Source organism: Nyctereutes procyonoides, unplaced genomic scaffold, assembly GCF_905146905.1.
Source record: "Nyctereutes procyonoides isolate TBG_1078 unplaced genomic scaffold, NYPRO_anot_genome, whole genome shotgun sequence".
Taxonomy (NCBI): Eukaryota; Metazoa; Chordata; class Mammalia; order Carnivora; family Canidae; genus Nyctereutes; species Nyctereutes procyonoides.
In genome coordinates this window covers 7,910,588-7,929,836 of record NW_026575042.1, presented here as the reverse complement: position 1 = coordinate 7,929,836, position 19,249 = coordinate 7,910,588, and the positions used below count along the sequence as shown (strand labels likewise).

At 43.1% G+C, this 19,249-nt stretch overlaps 1 protein-coding gene across 1 annotated transcript in view; it reads right to left on the bottom strand.

Moving 5' to 3' along the window:
- Positions 1–19,249, bottom strand: part of ITGA9 (integrin subunit alpha 9) — a 335,241-nt gene that overhangs the window by 32,314 nt on the left and 283,678 nt on the right. Inside the window, exons 24-25 of the mRNA XM_055321450.1 lie at positions 4,325–4,450; positions 2,322–2,441 (exon numbers count right to left, since the gene is read on the bottom strand). Of these exons, the coding sequence (XP_055177425.1) occupies positions 2,322–2,441; positions 4,325–4,450 (246 nt within the window). The remainder of the gene's footprint in view (positions 1–2,321; positions 2,442–4,324; positions 4,451–19,249) is intronic.

Sequence of the window (19,249 nt, the reverse complement as noted above, 5' to 3'; positions counted from 1 at the left end):
ACAGAGAGAGAGGCAGAGACACAGGCAGAGGGAGAAGCAGGATCCCTGTGGGAAGCCTGATGCAGGACTAGGTCCCAGAACCCTGGATCATGCCCTGAGCCAAAGGCAGATGCTTAACCCATGAGCCATCCAGGTGCCCCTAAAACCAAATTTAAATGCTTCTTGGAAGCTTGTCACTCAAACTGCTCCAGTGAGCTCTCATGAAGCAGTAAATAATTTTGTATGCAAATCGTCTTTTCCTGACTTAACAGTTTTGCAGATTTGTGGCTTTATGTGTCAGGATATACTGTGTTTGCAAGCTTGGATAATCATCATCTTGGATATTTATACAACAATAACAGTAATGACGATGGTAGCTGTCAGAGTCAAAGGCCGAGCAGATGAGCAGCCTGCCACAGGACAGGCCCCTGGTGGTTGTAGAAGAACACTTTCAGAGAAATCTGAAGCCTCTGTTAATTTAAAAAGGCAGACCTTACATTTCAAATGAAAACTTGTTAGGATCAAAACAATAAGACCTCAAATTCCCTTGTCTGGTGCTGGGCTGGATCTTGAGGTCAAAGGAAAATAAACACAACCATATATACAGGCAAACCACAAGGCTGGAGCAGCTCCATAACCTTTGGGAGGCCAGAGGGCTCCCAGAGCCGGCCAGTGCTCACTCCCCAGGGGAGGTCGTGGCTGGCTTTGGGGCACTAACATTCTGCATGTCAAGCGTCGGGAGCAACTGATGCCCCATCTGGTTCCAGGTCGGCCTCATTTTAGGCTTTCCTCAGCACCTGGAATTTCTGGTTTCTACAGAAAGGGCACTTGCAGGGAGAGTGATCCTCTAACACCTACATATGACACCCCACAGCCATCTCTTGGGGTGCAGATTGGGCTGGATGGCCCTTGGGAACAGCAGTCCAAACTAATTTCCCTGCAAAGGAAATCAGAGAGAACTGTGCACAGCTTCCCCTGAGTGCGTGTGGGCTGCACCAACGACAGATGGACAGTGGGCGAAGCATCCTGTGTCCCCTCTGCCTAAGATTTCTCAGGTCCACATGCCACTGCCATGCCTAATTTAAAAACTAACGTTGGAAAGACTTTTCTAAAGATATTCATTCAGGCTTATACTGAACACATTTAGTTTTTCCAGAGGAAAATAAATAGAATCTCTGTGGCTAACATGCATATTTTATCTTCACAAGTGATTATTTTTAAAGCATCTTGTTGGATGTGGCCTTTCAGAGTCAGCAGCTCTTATGTTAAAATAAAAATCAGTGAATTCATATGACATTTTTAAAGAACCACTAATTCACTGACTGAGGTATTTTTAAATGAGGCACTTTTGATAAACTCAAAATAGGAATGACAAAGTCATCTGAAATTCAAAAGTTGGACTTCTCTGAAGGTAGGTGTTGGCCAAACAAAGGACTGGTAAGCAACCACCCATGGGTCAAATCTGGGCCTTTGCCTGTTTTTGTAAATAAAGTTTTATTGGGACACAGCCACACCCAGTCATTTGAGCATGGTCTGTGGCTGTTTTCACACTACAATGGCAGAGCTGAGCTGTGGCAAGAGACTGTATGGCCTGTAAAGCCTGAAATATTTACTACTGGCCTTTTACAGAAAATGTTTGCCAACCTCTGATTTAGAATTGGGTCCGGATAGCAGAGGTACTGGCATCACTTGGGAGCTTGTCAGAAATACAGAATCTGAAACTCCACCTCCCAGGAATTTCCATTTTAATAAGGTCTCCAGGTGATTTGGACGCAAGCTGAAGTCTGAGAAACTTAAATGTGCAAACAAAACACCTGGTGAGCTTATGAAACTGAAGATGCTGTGTCTGAGTCATAGAGCCCAAGATTCTGCATTTCTTTTTTCTTTTCTTTAATTCCACATTTATAATAAGTTCCCAAGTGATGCAGATACTGCTGGTCCTCAGACCACACTTGGAACAGCAAGGATCTGTATCTCCCACCCTCAGCATCCTCCAGCAGTGAATTACCAATGGCATTTGCCAGAGAAGTTTTAGAAGGGGCAGAGTTTCGAGAAAACCCACTTCAATGCTTTTAAATTCCTCAGGAATCACCTACTTTTAATTTATTTTTAATTTTTAAAAAATATTTTATTTATTTATTTGACAGAGAAAGACAGAGAGATCGAGAGAGAATGAGCGAGCACACATAAGCAGGGGAGAGGCAGGCAGAGGGAGAGGAAGAAGCAGGCTCCCTGCTAAGCTGGGAGCTCTTTATATGGCTCAGTCCTAGGACCCTGGGATCATGACCTGAGCTGAAGGCAGATGCTTAACCAACTGAGCCACCCAGGTGCCCCGGAATTACCTTCTTCAATATTTCTGTGTTCAGCAGCATGTAAATGTCTATAGTACGACTTTCTTCTTTAGCAAGTGCACTAAGGTTACAGTGAATTGTTAGGCAAGAAATTCCTGGTTTTTCACAGTCCTGAGAAGAAAAATCAGAGAACTTACAAATGCTATTAAAAACAAAGACAAATGCACAGCAGTTTATGGAGCAGAGTGGTCCATGAGGTTCTATTCTGGTCACTACAATAGCAGGCATTCCCAGGAATTCCAGTTAGATGCAATCATCATTTCTTCCTGCCACCAGAGGGCAACAGAGGGATTTCCTGCCCAGCAGGCACCAGAACATACTTTCAAGTCAAGCAAATGGGAAAAAGCCTGGTTTACCCTACCAAAATATTGGATTTCACAAGGAGAAATAATCATTTTCAAAAATAAACACATTTACATATTCCGAAATTATTTTCCTTAGAGTTCTGAACACAAGATGTATTTCCTTACATTATGTAACTTTTGCCTGTGCAGTGGCAATTATACTTTCATGTTCCTTTTTCAGGTAGAGCAAATAAGAGGGTTAAGAAGTCATAGGACTCAAGAAAACATACGAGTAAAGAAAAGCACGTTTGACCAAGAAAACACGTGAGTCACCAATAGAAATCTAAATTCCAAATTAAGTTACAAAAGAGGAATTCTTCTCTTTTCTAAGGTAGGATCCAGAATGTATATACATAGATTTATGATGTTTCAAGGGTGAGGTAAAACTGTCAGCAGATACAGAGTCCTGTCTAACAACTAGATATCACTGTGCCTAACAATTCTAAGGGCTTTCAAAAGTAGTTGTGTCATCAGCACTAGGTAAGTAAAATAAAAAAAACAAAAACAAGTAGGTAAGTAAAAAAAATACAAAACACAAAACAAAACAAAAAACCTGGGGGAAAAAAAAGAAAAATCCTCAAACCCAAAAAACCAGCCCCATATTCCAAGTGGCAAACAGTCCTACTTTTTTTTTGTCAGGAAAAAAAAGAGAAAAAAAATGTGAGCAAGATGTGCCCAGCTTGAAATAAGGAGCTAAAGGGATGTAACCAAATATATGGGGGAAAGGAGGCTTTGGGAAAACATACAATTCTATCTTCACTTTAAAACACTTTAAAACACTCACTTTAAAACAATGGAGGTAAAACTTATACATAGTGGACAGAATTAATCTTAAGGGCCCATCTTGATATATTTTACATGTCACACCCAGATCAAGATGTAGAACATTTCTGGTACGTAAGCAGGTTCCCTCATGCCCCTGCCTGTTGCTATTCTTTCAAGAGTAACCACTATCCCAACCTCCAACATCATTGCTAGGCTTGCTATCTGAATGTCATATAAGTGAAATTTTATATGTGTGCTTTGGCTCCAGCTTCTTTCAGGTGTTACTATGTCTGTGAGATTCATTCATGTCGCTCTGTGTGGTAGTATTGTTCATTACTCTGTAATATTCCCCTGTGCGGCTCTGCAACAATTGTCTACCCATTCTCCTATTGATGGGGATCTGGACTGTTCCTAGCTTTTAGCTATAAGAAGATTGCTATAAATGTTCTTATCCATGTCTTTTGGGGGATAGAAATACTCATTTCTCTTGGGGATATACCTGGGAGTGGAACTGCTGGGTCACAGGATAGAGAGATGTTTAGTTTAGTGGATCCTACCCAAGAGTTTTCCGAAATGCTTGTAGGAGAACCATCACTCTTGATTAGACTCATACTAGTTGGAAAAATGTTTTACTTTGTGTTTGGTGGGTTGCAAAGGTTTTCCTTTTGCCAGGCGATGGAATTTGGAATGTAAATTTAACACTTTGATTGAAACCTCAGGCTGAAAAATAGGAGTTAACCACAGTCCTTGTGACTTTATACGCCAATTGATGAAAACCAGATTTGGGAAATAATAAATGCCAAATAGAAAACTGGCCTCTCATCTCAGACTTGCCTTCCTGGTGAGGACCACCCATGTTAACCCAACTAGTAAGCAAATTCTTACCAAGACTTTTCTTCCAGACTTTGTGAAAAAGGCAAATATTGTATGGAAGATATTTTCTTGCTCCTGAGGGATGATGCAGGGGGTTGGGTTTTTCTGGAAAGAACAGTTTCCCTTCTCTTGGCCCACCTGAAAGTGAAAAGAAATCGATCAGAGTGGTCTGACCCAAGAATGAAATCATAAGCTTGCAATCCCTTCTTGCAGGGGTGATAGCAAAGTCATCTCTTCCCCCTCATCCATTGTCCAGTGGACAATATGGCTGCAAAGCTGAAGGGCAGGATAGTAGAATCAACCAGGCCAAACAATCCTAAGTCCTTAAATAATCAAGATGAGATGGCATACAACATGCAAATGAGATGTGACTAGGAGATAGCGAGACTTTTTTTTTCTTATAAATTTTTTTTATTGGAGTTCAATTTGCCAAGATAAAGAGTAACACCCAGTGCTCATCCCATCAAATGCCCACCTCAGTGCCCGTCACCCAGTCACCCCCACCCCCCGCACTCCTCCCCTTCCACCACCCCTAGTTCGTTTCCCAGAGTTAGGAGTCTCTCATGTTCTGTCCCCCTCTCTGATATTTCCCACTCATTTTTTCTCCTTTCCCCTTTATTCCCTTTCACTATTTTTTATATATTCCCCAAATGAATGAGACCATATAATGTTTGTCCTTCTCTGATTGACTTATTTTCACTCAGGAGACAGTGAGACTTAAGGAACAAACCAACCTTATACTTTACAGTTTCTAAAGCACATTTATAAGCCTCCTTGTAGCTACTCTCTGAGATAAGCTTTCATGCTTTGTCCAGATGAGGAAAATGAGACTCAGGCTAAGTCATTTGCCAACAATCACAGAGTTCAGAACCCAGGTTTTGAAGCCAGGTCTTCTGAGCCCAAGCCTTCATGCATGGTCCACTGCCAGAGGTTTTCAAACTGTGTTCCATGGAACTCCTAGGGTGCTGTAAAACCCCATAGTCATCTTCCTAGAGAGAAGAGGCATCTAGCAGGACTTCTCTGGGCCCCATTCTCTGCTCTAACTAGAGCAGCAACCACATATAAAGTCACTTAAAACGAGGGTTCTACTTCAAAAAAAAAAAAAAAAAAAAAAAAAAAGGTTGGGCAGCCACCACACTGAGCCATACGGGAGCTTATATGCCCCTGAGCTCTTGGTGAGTTATCTGATCTTGCTTCTGATGGCAGTAGCAAGAGTGCTGAGCAACAACAACATTAAAAACAAAACACATTGAAACAACAGTGTATGGTCTTCCATGGTGGTTTCTTTAAGAACAACACTATTTTTGATGCCTATACTGAGGAAATGTTGATAAAACCTCAAGACTTCTTTACCTAGATCATCACACCACACTGGTTGTGGCCAAGGACCAGATAGAACTTAAGGTCAAGTGCTAAGAGTCATAATTAGTAATTTATAATTTAGGATTGTGTTTATAATCCCATTTCTAACCAGAATTGTCTGTTTAAATCAAACAGTTGATTATTATTTTTAATACCCTTGAGGAAAACATAGTGTGTTTGAATTTATATAAGAATGTTTCAGCTTCCCACTCATGGTAGGGAGCAAAACTTAAAATTTTTACATAAACTTCTAACTTAGGCCAACAGTGCTAGTCTTTTCATGATGAACTATAAAATAAGACTCCCAAATTTGCTGCATTAATCTCAATTTTATCTTTGGTCTAAACACATATGGCAGGATCTACTATATATGCCTAAAAACAAATAAGATGAAAATCTATTTCCTCAAACTGATTATTAGAAAAGAGAGTGTAGCCTTTACCAATCTCTGATAGTTTAGGATTTATTATTCTTTAAGAATATCTCATAATTTGGGACTGTCTCAATTACTTTATTGGAATCATAAAATCTGGGAAGACATGTCAGTCTGAAATGTTCTCAAATCAATACTGGTTTTGGCTGCTTTTAGAGGTCATGAGAGGGAATTAATGGGAAGGCAGAAATGAGATTTAACATAAACTTAGGGATTATTCCTGGGGTGCAAGTGTGTCAAACCATGCTAAGTATTTTAAAGCTCATTTTGGAAAGCAAAACAAGTAGTGAGGATTATGAATAATCACAAGAAAAATGAGAAAAACTGCTGCAATGTTACACAAATGAGCATTTGTGCTTTGCAATAAAATTTCACCAAGAAGCCTGGATTCAAAATGTACTACATTTCAAATTAATTAGACAAATTCAAGATGATATGCTCTGGAAAACTGTGGACTAAAAAGTGGCTTCATTGTGATATACACTGATCTCAAAAGATATACATTTGTACAAAATCATTTCAGGAGATGTGAGAATGGGAAGAGTAATATAAATTAGTATATTATTCTTACATGATTTTAGGTATGCAACTGCATGGTTAGGTTAAATATTATAAGTAGAGATTATTTAATTCATGTTTCTAACTCTTTTATTGAGGTAGAATTTACATTCACAAACATGCACAGATCCTAAGGGTGCAGTCTGATGAAATTTGACAAATGAAATCACTCACATCACCACCACCCCAGTGAAGGTATAGAATCTGTCACTCACTCCACAAAGTTCCCTCTGGTCTCCTAGTTCATTCCCATCTCCTACCTCCAAGGCAACCACACTTCTCATTCCTACTATGCCGGCAAAAAAAGTGTTAAATGTGCCTCGTTAGGGAAGTGGGGGATTGTGTTATTTGAGGGTTACCCTCCATTTAGGCAAACAGGGCACACCGTGGATGGCAAACATTTCATTCATCGAGCATTTGAGAATTTTAACACATTGTGCCCATGTTCTTAATTCCAATCACTTTTTGCTCTGAAGCATCCTCCACTTTCCCTGTCTTCTGGGGTGGACATTTGCTGAGAGGCCACTGGGAAATGGTCCTTCTGCAGCCGGGGGCAGAGGGTGGGGGTGGGGGCACATTCCTCTGTTGAGATGACTGGGCCTGACCACACAAACACATTGGTCTGGGTTTAGAGAAACAGAATCTCTGAGTCTTGCAGGATGCATTCGTCCTTAATTAAAATCAGGGAGCAGAGTTTCTCCTGGCTCTGCAGATTGGCGCTCCGGGGTCTCTAGGCTGGGAGAGAAAGTGTAGGATCGAGTCCCAACTCAGCCAGTTTCACTAGCTTCGGGTGGGGAGCCTGCACTGTGAAGACCCCCACCCCCAAAGATGGACAGAAAGCTGAGAATGGCAGGGTGAGGAGGGGGTGAGCAGCTGCCAAAGGCTCAGGGCATGCCAGGTGGGGCAGAGCAGAGCTTAGAGCTTCCCTCTCCTTTCCCCTGGAGTTTCGGGGGCTAGTGAGTGGGGTGCTGACAACAATGTGATGTTATCCCATGTGACATCTGATCTGCTCCAATGGAATCTGGAGAAGGGAAATGGAGACTGAGTCTGTGGTGAATGAAAATCTCAGCCAGTTGTGCTCCAGACTGTGGTTACACGGGAATCACTTCAATGGGGGGGGGGGGCGGATTTTTCTGGGAGGTTTAGGGGGGTCCTCTTTCAAAGGCAGAATGAAGGTTGCTTGGTGCTGCATGGGTCTGATTCCCACCAGCTAATCCTGCTGCAGACGCTCCCTCAGCTAGAATTGAGCAACTCAGATCCTGGCCGGGTCATAGAAGGGAAGGATTTTTCTATGTTGGATAGATATGTATGTGACAGTCGCAGTAACACCTAACACTTGTGCAGCCCTTACTATGTGCAGGTTCTGAGTGCTTTACACATACTAGCTCATGCAGTCCTTGCCTTGGGGGGGGGGAGTACTATTGCTAGCCCCATTCTACAGATGGAGAAACTGAGAGGCAAGGGGAGGCCAGGTGACTGCCTGAGGACCCCTGTTAGCAGGCCATCCAGCTCCAGAGCTGGTGCTTATGACCACCTCCCTGCCTCTCAGGTATAGAGGCTGAGGATGGGGTTGGGGTGGGAGTCATGGATCAGCAAAAGTGGAGGAAAACCAGGCCTTCTTGTTCCTACCTAGGTCAAAGGGAAGGAAGCACTAGCCTAGCAGCTTAGAACGCCAAGAATCCTCCATCCTGACCCATTTCTGCCACTGTGGCCAAAAAAACAACTCCTGGCCAGAGTGTGGGAGATAAAAGTGCCTGCTAGCTGGGGGGCCAGGCTGCCTTGGGTTGGAAGGGGAACAGAGTATCCTGGAATGTGGTTTCTGGGAGGCAGCCTGCAGGTCACACAGTTCCTTGGCCTCAGCTGACAGATAAGGAACCAGAGGCCCGGAGTTCCAGACCTCATCCAAGGTCATGCAACTGGTTGCTGGCAGCAGGAAGCACCCAGTGAAGGATTCCTATGGGACAGATGGTCTTGATGAGCACTTGACAATCCCGGGTGTCAACCCTAGCTCTGCTTCCTGAGAGCCATGCCAGTTCGGGTCTCCAGGGCCTCAGCTCCTCATGTAAAATTAGGATGGTGGCCTAGGTAGTCTCTAAAGTTGTCCTCACCTGCTAATTCCATACTTTGAGGACTATCTGTGCATTTTGTAAAAGCACGGGGCCATCCACTCTCACATTATGTAGACAAGCAATTGCTGATCCCCCCACTAGCTTGGTTCTAACCAAGTTCTTTGCTTAAAATCAAGGGGAAGTACTGTTTTCTTCTCACGTTGCAGACAATCCAAACACCACAGTGCTCATTTCCATGTCTGGCCAGGGACTCTGTGGCCACTACCCCCTGCTCATCTCTGCCCACTCACTTCTCATCAATTTTCCAGACTATCCAAGTCCACATGCTTCCCATGACATGGCTGCTTATCTTCTAGGACCTCTGGGAGCTGGACGAGGTCCATGTCTATTGGAATGTGAATAAAAGGACTTCACCAAAAACACACACACAAAGGACACAACGATGCAGGACACAGAGTCAAGGCTGGATTCTGCCAAGGCAGCTATTGAGGGTTTTCCGCTGGCTTTTGGTCTCCCCTGCTCCCCTCATCCCAACCCCAAAGAAAACATTATGTAAGTCAAAACCAAGAGATGGTGGTGATTTGGGAAATTGTGAGGAGCCCAAGGAGAATGTGGACATCACTTGGTGGCAGGGTCCGGGTCAGTCTTGGTCAGGAGGGTTCATGGTCAGAAGCCAGCATCTAGAGCTTTTACTTTAGTAAAGTCTTTAGACTTTCCAGGCTGTGGTGGTCCGATCAAGGGGCTGGGGAAACAAAGTATTTCCATGTTATGGCCAAGTGATAGAGGCCTGGATGAAATCCTCAGAGTTGTTTGGTGACCTAGAATTAGAGAGAGGACACAGATCTCCCCCACTGGGGGCCCAGAACAGAGTAGCCCTAATGAAGTCTTTGTCCCTGGGCCTGAAGGCTTGAGAGACAGAGAAGTCCTTTGATCTGTCTTCTGAGTCTCATTCCCCAAGCATATCATCCTGGAAATCAATTCCAACTGCTTAAGGCCCCATCCCTGTGCTGAGTTCAGATAAACGGGAATAATACTGGCTAACACTGGTACTATTCTAAGAGTCATACACTGAATCTATATAGTACCCACACAGAGAATACTGCTATCAGTAGGGTGACCATATCATTTACTGTCCAAACCAGGACATTTTTTTTTTAAAAAGATTTTATTTATTTATTCACGAGAGATAGAGAAAGGCACAGACACAGGCAGAGGGAGAAGCAGGCTCCATGCAGGGAGCCCGATGTGGGACTGGATCCCGGGACTCCAGGATCACGCCCCGGGCTGAAGGCAGGTACTATACTGCTGAGCTACCCAGGGATCCCCCAAACCAGGACATTTTTTAGAATAAAGTGGGGGAGTCAACCAGATAGACTAGTAAGATAGAGACCTCTATTAGGGATGGTCAGGCAAACTGGGACATCTGGTTTCCTTAATTTTTATCCCTGTTTTACAGATGAGAAGACTGAGGCCCAGAGAAGGTAAGTAGCCAGCCAAGTACCTAGATGGTTCGACTGTGGAAGGAACACCACCTCTGAAGCTGTCCCCCGATGTCACTTCCTGTTTCATCATCTTTGGGCACAGGCTGCACAGCCTCTGTTCCCCACACATCTGGACCATCATTTCACTGTCCATCTGCTCACAGCCCTCAGAGCAGCAGTCCTGCTGCCACCATGACTCTTATCTACAAATTTCTCACTCCGCCAGCAGTCAGCCTGTCATGATCTGCACTCTGGACTCAGAGGAGGTGGCGCTTCACATGGATCTTGGAAGATAAAGAGGACTTCCAGAGAGCAAAAGTGATAAGGTGGAGGTAATTCCAGGCAGACAGGAATAGCATCTGTGAAAGCACAGAGGTTCCAACAGTAGACTTGATCTAGAGGGAGCCTAAGAGTTCAACATGGCTTAGGTACTAGATGAATGTTGGGTAGTAGTGGTGAGAAAGGAGGCAGGAGAGGTGGGTCTTGGACACAAAGGAGAATCTTGCAAGCAAATCTTAGATTGGGATGGGGGGAAGCACCTACCCAGATGGTGATGAATATGTCTCAAAATGAAGGAACCACTTTTCATCCTGGGCATGTGGTATTACTGGTATGTGTTTAATAGGCTAACACATAAATGTCTCGTTTCTACCAGCATCAGCCCATTCCTTGACCATCCCATCCAGGAATGAGAAAGCTCACCAAAATGCCCCTGGCTTGATGTACAAAGTGGACTTCCCTGAACACAGTACACGGCCAATACAAGAGAAGTGTGGGGGATTAAATTGGCATGGGAACAAAACTCAAATGATGCTTGAAGTCTTGACCAATGTGGGTTTTAGGGGAAGTTTGATTTAAAAACTCTGTTGAATTGACTTGGATTAAAGAGGGTACAGGTTCATTTTTGAATAACATGTGTTTCATGTTAACTCACATTTATCTGTTAATCACTGGCTCTGTGTTCTCTGTTACATCCTCGGGCCACTTTTTCATATCGTATTACACCCATCACAGCTGATGGCAACTGGGTAAACATGACCTGTCCCCTGACTTGCCACCTGCTCCTTCAGATTCACACGCCCCTTGAGTTTGAAAACCCAGAGAATGTTTTGAATGCCTACTTGACTAATTCAATTATCTACTGCCTAATCTTGGAAACAAGTATCAGAAGATAATAGGCCCCCTTCGGCTACAGGAGGCTCAACATTTACCACAGTGGCTTTGGTGATATTAATTTTAGGATTTCAAGGTTTTAAGTAAAAACAATACTTATATAATATTGAGCAATGATACCAACTGGTTAATTAGGCTGACCTAAGATGTTTACTGACAGAAAGATAAATAAAAACTATGTATTTTCCATTCAGCAAAATATAAACTGTGATAATAGTCTTTTCCAGTCTTAGAGAGCTCCTTAGCTTATGACTTCTTAAATCACGTTGCTTTGATTCACTATTGAGTGTTTCTTAGTATTGACCAAAGAATGGGAAAAGAGGATAATATTTTACCAATAAATCCTAAAACAAATATTTTTCATGTATTACCATTCATTTTGAGTCTTTGTAATAATAATAATAAAGACGCAGAATAATGCAGAAGGGGGGCTGCTCAAAGGCTCCATTTATTTACTCTAATTTTTCAACTGCAAGAACAATCTTAACAAAAGGGCAGAGAAACCAATAACACCCTGGGTACTTCCTCCTCACAGATAAGCCTCGCTTTAGGTTACTAATATATTTGAAAGGTTGAAAACACAATTTTTGTATGCATGCATCATTTTGTGTAAAGGAAGGATTTCTCAAAGGCATCCTCTGGGAGACCTTCCTGGAGCATGGATTCTTTTGCTTTGTGCAAAGGGCCCTTGTGTATCAGTTCAACAAATTCTGATTTTCTGATATTTATGTCTGTGTGTAGCTAGAGAGTCCAACACATTCATACAGACAAACAAAAGGCAAAACACTCAGATGATCACAACAATATGAAGTAAATTAACAGGAGGCTCCGGCTTTGGCTAGTCCCTCCTCACCTTGATCCTCAAATCAAGAACATGCTGTTTCTGAACTGAAAAAGGTAAATAAGAGCAGAGCAGCAGTCTGTAAACAATAACCCACCTCCAAACGGGCAGAGCTGGGGATGGAGCAAGAGGAGCAAGGAGTTTAAGAAGGACCTGATGTCAGGACGCCTGGTTGGATCAGTGGTTGAGCATCTGCCTTAGGCTCAAGGCATGATCCCAGGGTCCTGGGATCGAGTTCCGCATCAGGCTCTCCACAGAGAGCCTGCTTCTCCCTCTGCCTATGCCTCTGCACACAGCTCCTGCCCCGTCTCTCATGAATAAATAAATAAAATCTTAAAAAAAAAAAAAAAAAACCTGATGTCATTGAATTTCCAGATGGGCAAAGACAGTCACTTTAAAAAAAAGCCTGAAAAGATCATAAATTTCACTTGAGATGTCTCCTCTCTTTCAAATTGAAAATGATCCTCTAAATAAATGCTTGTTTCTTCTTACTGTCTCCCCAATCCCTTAAGGTCACCACTGCGGTGAAAGGTCAGGGTGTTACTGAGACCAAAACTGAAACAGGAAATAAAAGGGCAAAGCCTCAGAATCAATCTTCCAGAGTGAAGGGAGAGCGTAATCCATCGTCCGGTTTTGACCTCTGTATGAGTCTGCCACTATTTTATAAAATATTTCACTTCTTATGATAAAAGCCAATGGTTTTTCCCTTTCAGCAGCTCCAGGGTTTGGCGAAAACAATGGTGTTCCCTCCCTGCTCTCCCCACACCCTTTCCTCTGGGTGTGGCCAGCCCATGGGCTGGGAAGTCAAGAGTGCAGGCTGCCACCAGTGCTGCCCTGTAAAACAGAATTCATTTACATTTAATCACAGCAAGACTAGTCTTCCTGATGAGGCCCATTTCTCAAGCATGGGGATGGCCTTTTCCTGGAGTTAAAGGGATACAGATGGGAAGTACTTTCAGAGAAGCAGTGACACAAAAGAATTTCCAGATGGGGTCAGATTCTCTTTAGTGAAAAAGTGAGACATAAATACATTATCTGAGCACTTGACATGCATGCCAAAAATGTTTTCCTTCCACAGATAATGAAGCATTTTGGAGAGAGAACAGTCTGTTGATTTGGGTAATAAATGCGTCAGTAGCCCTCACGTTGGACACAACACAGCCCTGGGAACTGTATCAGTTTATCTAGATTCTGGGTCCAGCTTAGACCCAGCTTATGGTAAAGAACAAAGTTCATCTCTAGTTTACATGAAAGGATAAAGTAACACACCTACTGATTCACTGAGTTATTGCAGCATTTATTAGATGTATCACTTTATAATTATCCCTTTATCAAAGAGCAAAGAGGTGTCTGATTGGTTCAGCCTGCTGAGCATCTGTCTGACTCTTGGTTTTTGCTCAGGTCATGATCAGGGTCATGGGACTGAGCCCCGCATCAGGGTCTCCTCTCCCTCTGCCCTCCTCCTGCTTGCAGGAGAACTCTCTCTCAAATAAAGAAGTAAATAAATAAGTAAAATCTTAGGGCACCTGGATGGCTCAGTCAGTTAAGTGTCTACCTTTTTGGCTCAGGTCATGATCTGGGGTTCCTGGAATCCAGCCCTGCTTCTCCCTCTCCCCTTGCCTCTCCCCCCAGCTCATGGTGTCTCTCAAATAAATGAAATCTAAAAATAAATAAATACAATCTTAATAAAAAGAGTGAAGAACAATTTTCTGATTGCCATCTGTGTAGCCATCTGTCCTAACCTTGCACACAACTTTCTGAGAGTAGATACAATCAGAGCAGTAAAAAGAGAAACCTTAAATCCAAAGTTTCAAGACTTCATGAGAGGCCTAAATAAAATATGCTGCCACTCCCCAGTTTAGATCATTAAGGAGATGTGTGAGTGAAGCTGGTTCCTGGACAGCTGGGGAGAGAATCACTTCTCAGTGTCTAACAATGTCGAGAAAGTTCCTTCCGGTCAGAAGAAATGTGGTGTGGATGTCAGAGAGGAGTTTTCCTGTTTTGGGGTTTTGGAAGCATCCACAATTAGTCCTGGGCCGGTTACACGAGAACCACGTGTTACCGATGAGCTCTGTTTATCCTCAACGAGATTTCCTGTTAGCAACTTCAGTAACAACCCCTCGCCCAGCAACGACAGGGCTCTGTGTCATGTCGCTTTTAAGGAAGGAGGGAAGTAAACTGCATAATTGTGGACTTTCAAGGGGACCAGAACAACCCCGCACGCAGCACAGGCATTCCAACTGGCCCACACACCGGTGATGGAGAGTTAATGCTTCCAGATGTCACAGCGGCCCCGGAGCACCAGGACCCCGGGCTCCTTGATGAGCTGGCGCCCTCGATCAGCAGGGAGATGTCACTGCTGGCTGGATCCATTCACTCCGTCCACGGGTTAGAGGGCAGCCTCTGGACCACACTGAGCACGGACAGCCCAGGCTGAGCCTTGTCCCCACCTTCCAGAGCGTGTGTTGAATGTAAGCTGTGCAAAAACACACACACTTTCTCCCTCTAGCCAAAACTAAAATTGGTCCAAGAGCTCAGGAACGTGACTCTGTCTCCAAAATTCAATCAGCCATCTCCCCACTTTTAAGTGTTTGGCTTCTGTTGAGAAAAAAAAAGGAAGCCAACCTAATCCTGACTCATTTCAGGAACTTAACTATTCGGCTCATATTCAGACATATGCAGAGGGAAGAAAAAGAAAAAAAAAAAAAGGTTGGAGGACACTGCTGAGATCTGAGTACCTGACTCTGTGTGTGTGTGTGTGTGTGTGTGTGTGTGTGTGTGTGTTGTGAGGAGAATGTTTTCACCATGTCTCTGACCAAAATTTGCAGAGTTCAAGTCTGCTCTTAGAAGCCTTCATTTCTGGTATGTGATTCAGCTCCTGATTTCAAAGTTTTACCTTTTTACTTACTCCCACATTGAAATTAAGGCCACTTCTGCTGTGAGTTAAGGGAAATTGCCAAAACATCTACACGTGGGATTTCAACTCCATGAAAATTTCCTGAATTCCCAAGACATGTGAGATGCTCATTAGATGTGCCGCAGGGTGTGCAGTTGTCGAAAGACGCACACCCTCCGGTAAGGCAGAAATACATACTTGCGTTGATTAGAATCAACAGAGTGGGTGTGACCAATTCTTTCATTTATCTGAACACAGACTGTGGTTGGGGCACCAGATGCTGGGGATACACAGGAAACAAGGTGGCCATGACTTTGCTTTCATGGTGTTTTCAATCTTGTGGAAGAAGGCAATGTAAAATAGTAATTTCGGACAGTGGCAAATGCTATGAAAAAAATAACACAGGAAAATGGGATAAAGGTGATGGGGGTTTGCAACATTAGCTAAGGTGGTCAGGGAAGATCTCAGTGAAATGGCGAACTCTGGGCTCAGAGCCATAGTATGAGAAGGAACCGGCTATGTAAAGATCTGGGGAAGGGTGTTCACAGCAGAGGCCGGTGCAAAGCCCTGAGGTAGGACTACCCAGGAAGGTATCTGAGAGGGCCTGATAGAAGAGAGGATGTGTGAGAATTAAGTCTTGAGGAATGAGTGGGCTTTCCATAGCCAGGGGTAAGGAAGAAATCAGGAGGTCAGGAAGCCCAGGGAAATGCATGGTGGGTGGGTCAGCAGCCTTCATAGGGTGGGTCATGAAGCCTTCATCTTCATGGTCCAGAGTGGCTGGAAGACAAGGTCAGAGGCAGAGGAAATTGGAGGAAATGGCCTGGAAAGGTAGATTGGGGGGGGGGGGGTCATGGTGGGTTTTAGGCCACATGGTTTTGACCATTAAGATCTCCTTGCTGGGGCACCTGGATGGCTCAGTCAGTTAAGTGTCTGACTCTTGATTTCAGCTCAGGTCATGATCTCAGGGTTGTGAGACTGAGCTTTATGCTGGGCATGGAGTTTGCTTAAGATTCTCTCTCTCTCCCCTTGCCCTTTCTCCCCTACTCTCTCTCCAAAAAAAATCTTTTTGCTATTCTTTTTACAGAGAACCCCAGGGGTGTCTCTCAGAGTTACACAGATAAGTTAATATGTGTAGAAGGCAGCAAGTCCTTGAATGGCAAAGCAGGTCCTCAAGGAAAAGAAGGAATATTACCCACAGACACTGTGTCCCAGGGAGGCTTTTTTTTTTAATGTTTTTTTAAAATTTATTCATGAGAGAGAGAGAGAAAGAGAGAAAGAGAGAGAGGCAGAGACACAGGCAGAGGGAGAAGCAGGCTCCACGCAGGGAGCCTGACGAGGGACTCAATCCCAGGACTCCAGGATCATGCCCTGGGCCGAAGGCAGGCGCTTAAACCACTGAGCCACCTGGGCTTCCCCCAGGGAGGCTTTCTAAGCCATGGATTCTTGTTCACAGGAACCTCCCTCCCATGATGAGTGCTGGTTTGGTATAAGCCCTCGGATTTCTACAGAAAAGTTGAGGAAGAAGGAGGGGGAATAAAAGAAACATGTGTTCACTATGGAGGAGAGTAGTGGACACTGAAAAAAGAAGCAAGTTGTTCAATTTTGGGTTATTCGCCAGGGTGTTTTAAAGTGCCAGAGCTGGCTTGTATACAAATTAAGTTCTGATCTCCTGCAAGCTTGCCGTGGGAGAGACTTCTTGTTGCAATCACCCTCCAAGCATAATTAAGTCATGAGATCCAGGGCTCCTCTCCTGCAAAGTGTGCCTTAACCACCAGCCAGCTTTAAAAGCCACGGTTACTGTCAACTGCTGTTGCCAGCGAATAAGTGATTCCCTTTGTGGCAGAAAGCTCCCCCACGATGAGTCCTAATGAGCACACACACACAGAGGCTCCTGGATGTCCAGTCTGGACACTGCACAGGGCAGCATGGGAACTAGGATTTCACAGGAGAGAACCCAAGCAGGGCTAGGAGCAAGAAGAGAAAATTCTCAGGAAACAGAGACATGCCAAGGCCTTCACGCACAAAGATCACTGGACAACCTCCCGAGAGAGCAGATCCCCCACCCTGAATGAAGGTCTCAGCAAGACCTGCCCTGACTACTCTTGGAAACTACAAACTTTCCCATCCTCACTCCCTTGTCTCCTTTGTTTTTCCTCATGGCACTTGCCATCATGTAACACACTATTCTATTTTACTTATTGCTTGTCTCTACCACAATGTAAGCTACATGAGGGCTGGAAATTATTATATTTTGTCTGCTTTTTTTCCCCCTGCAGCAAAAGCCAGTGTGTGGCATATGGTGGGTGCAAGGCATTTGCTGAATGAATGGATGAACATGTGGATAAAAGATTCCCCACGACAGTCTTGCAAAGATTGTCATCATTAAGTTATAGATGAGAAAAAGGAAGCTTGGAGTGATTTAAGTAATATGTGTTGGGCCAGGGCTTCTTAATCTTAATCTTATTATTAATATTAATATGCAAATGAATCACTGAGGATTTTGTTAAAATGCAGAGCCTGATTCAGCAGATCTGGGTAGAGCCTGAGATTACACATTTCTACAATTCTAACTTCCAGGTGATGCTAATGATGCTAGACAGCTCATGTCTGGACAAAAGATGTGGTGAGGCCTTGCAAGTGGCAGCCCACTAGTTAAGAGTGAACACTATCTTTTTTTTAATTTTTAATTTTTATTTTTTTTAAAGATTTTATTTATTTACTCATGAGAGACACACAGAGAGAGGTAGAGACAGGCAGAGGGAGAAGCAGGCTCCTCCCAGGGACCCCGATGTGGGACTTGATCCTGGGACTCTGGGATCACGCTCTGAACCAAAGGCAGATACTCAACCGCTGAGCCACCCACGCGTCCTGAGTGAACACTATCTTAGCCACTTACCAACTCTGTGACCTTGGTACATTTCCCTGCCTCTACTTCCTTGCCAAATTCTCATGAAAATTAAATGAATTTGTTCAGGTAAAGTACTTGGTATAGTGCCTCATCTATAACAAGTGCTTAATAAAAATGTATTACTATTACTACTTTTTTTTTTTTGCTTGAATCTCACAGCTTCCTCTCAGAATCCTAGTGGAATATTATTTTTCTATTTCACCAAAATAGAAAAAGCTTGCATTTATGCTAATAATGACATCAACATCTACTATCAAAAACTTAGAAATTTCTGCTAGATACATAGTTCTGTGAGAATTTTGAGATAAATTCCTGAAAGTGGAATTGTTGGTATTCATATATTAAATTCTGATGGTTACTGTCAAATTGCCTTTTATACCAACTGTATTTAAGGGTGCTCAATTCTCCTCATCTTAACCAACAATGGATATTAACAATCTTTGGGATTTTGCCAGTTTAATGGGGGGGACCTCATTTTCATTTGAGTGTACATTGCTCTGATTACCAGTGAGGCTAATGTTTTCATTTTTTTATATTTGCCATTAAAATTTTTGTGAATTGCCTGTTCATATCCCTTCACCCATTTTTATAATTTTGGCCTTTTCTTTATTGCTTGAAGATGACATTTACATATTTGTCTGTTAACTATGTTGCAAATATGTTTTCCCAAATATCTTTGTTTGTGATGCTTTATGATTACACAATATTTTAAGATTCTTTAAATCTGTCAATCTTTTCTTTAAGTGTTCTAGATTTTTATGACTTCCTTAGGAAGAAGAGATTTCCATCCAAAGATTATGAAAATATTCAGTACTTTCCACTAATGCTTCTTTTTTTATATATAACTTTGTACTATACCTATTTTTTTTTCCAGTGAGGTAGAGGTTTTCTGTAATTCTTTCCAAATGAAGAGCCAATTGTCTTCATTTCATTTTTTTTTTGAACGGGAGTGTGTACAGCTCCACTGTTTGGGGCAATTCTTTCATAGATATTTTTTTCCTGCCTCTTTCCCTCTATCTTATCCTTCTGGAACTTCAATTATGTCTATTTTTATGTGTATACTTTATGATGTCTCAGAGGTCTCTGAGGCTTTGCTCATTTTTATTATTTTTTTTCCTTTCTGTTCTTTAGACTGGTTAGTATCCACTGACTTATCTTCAAGTTTGCTGATTCTTTATCAGTTCAAATATGTTCTGGAGCCCCTCTAATGAATTTT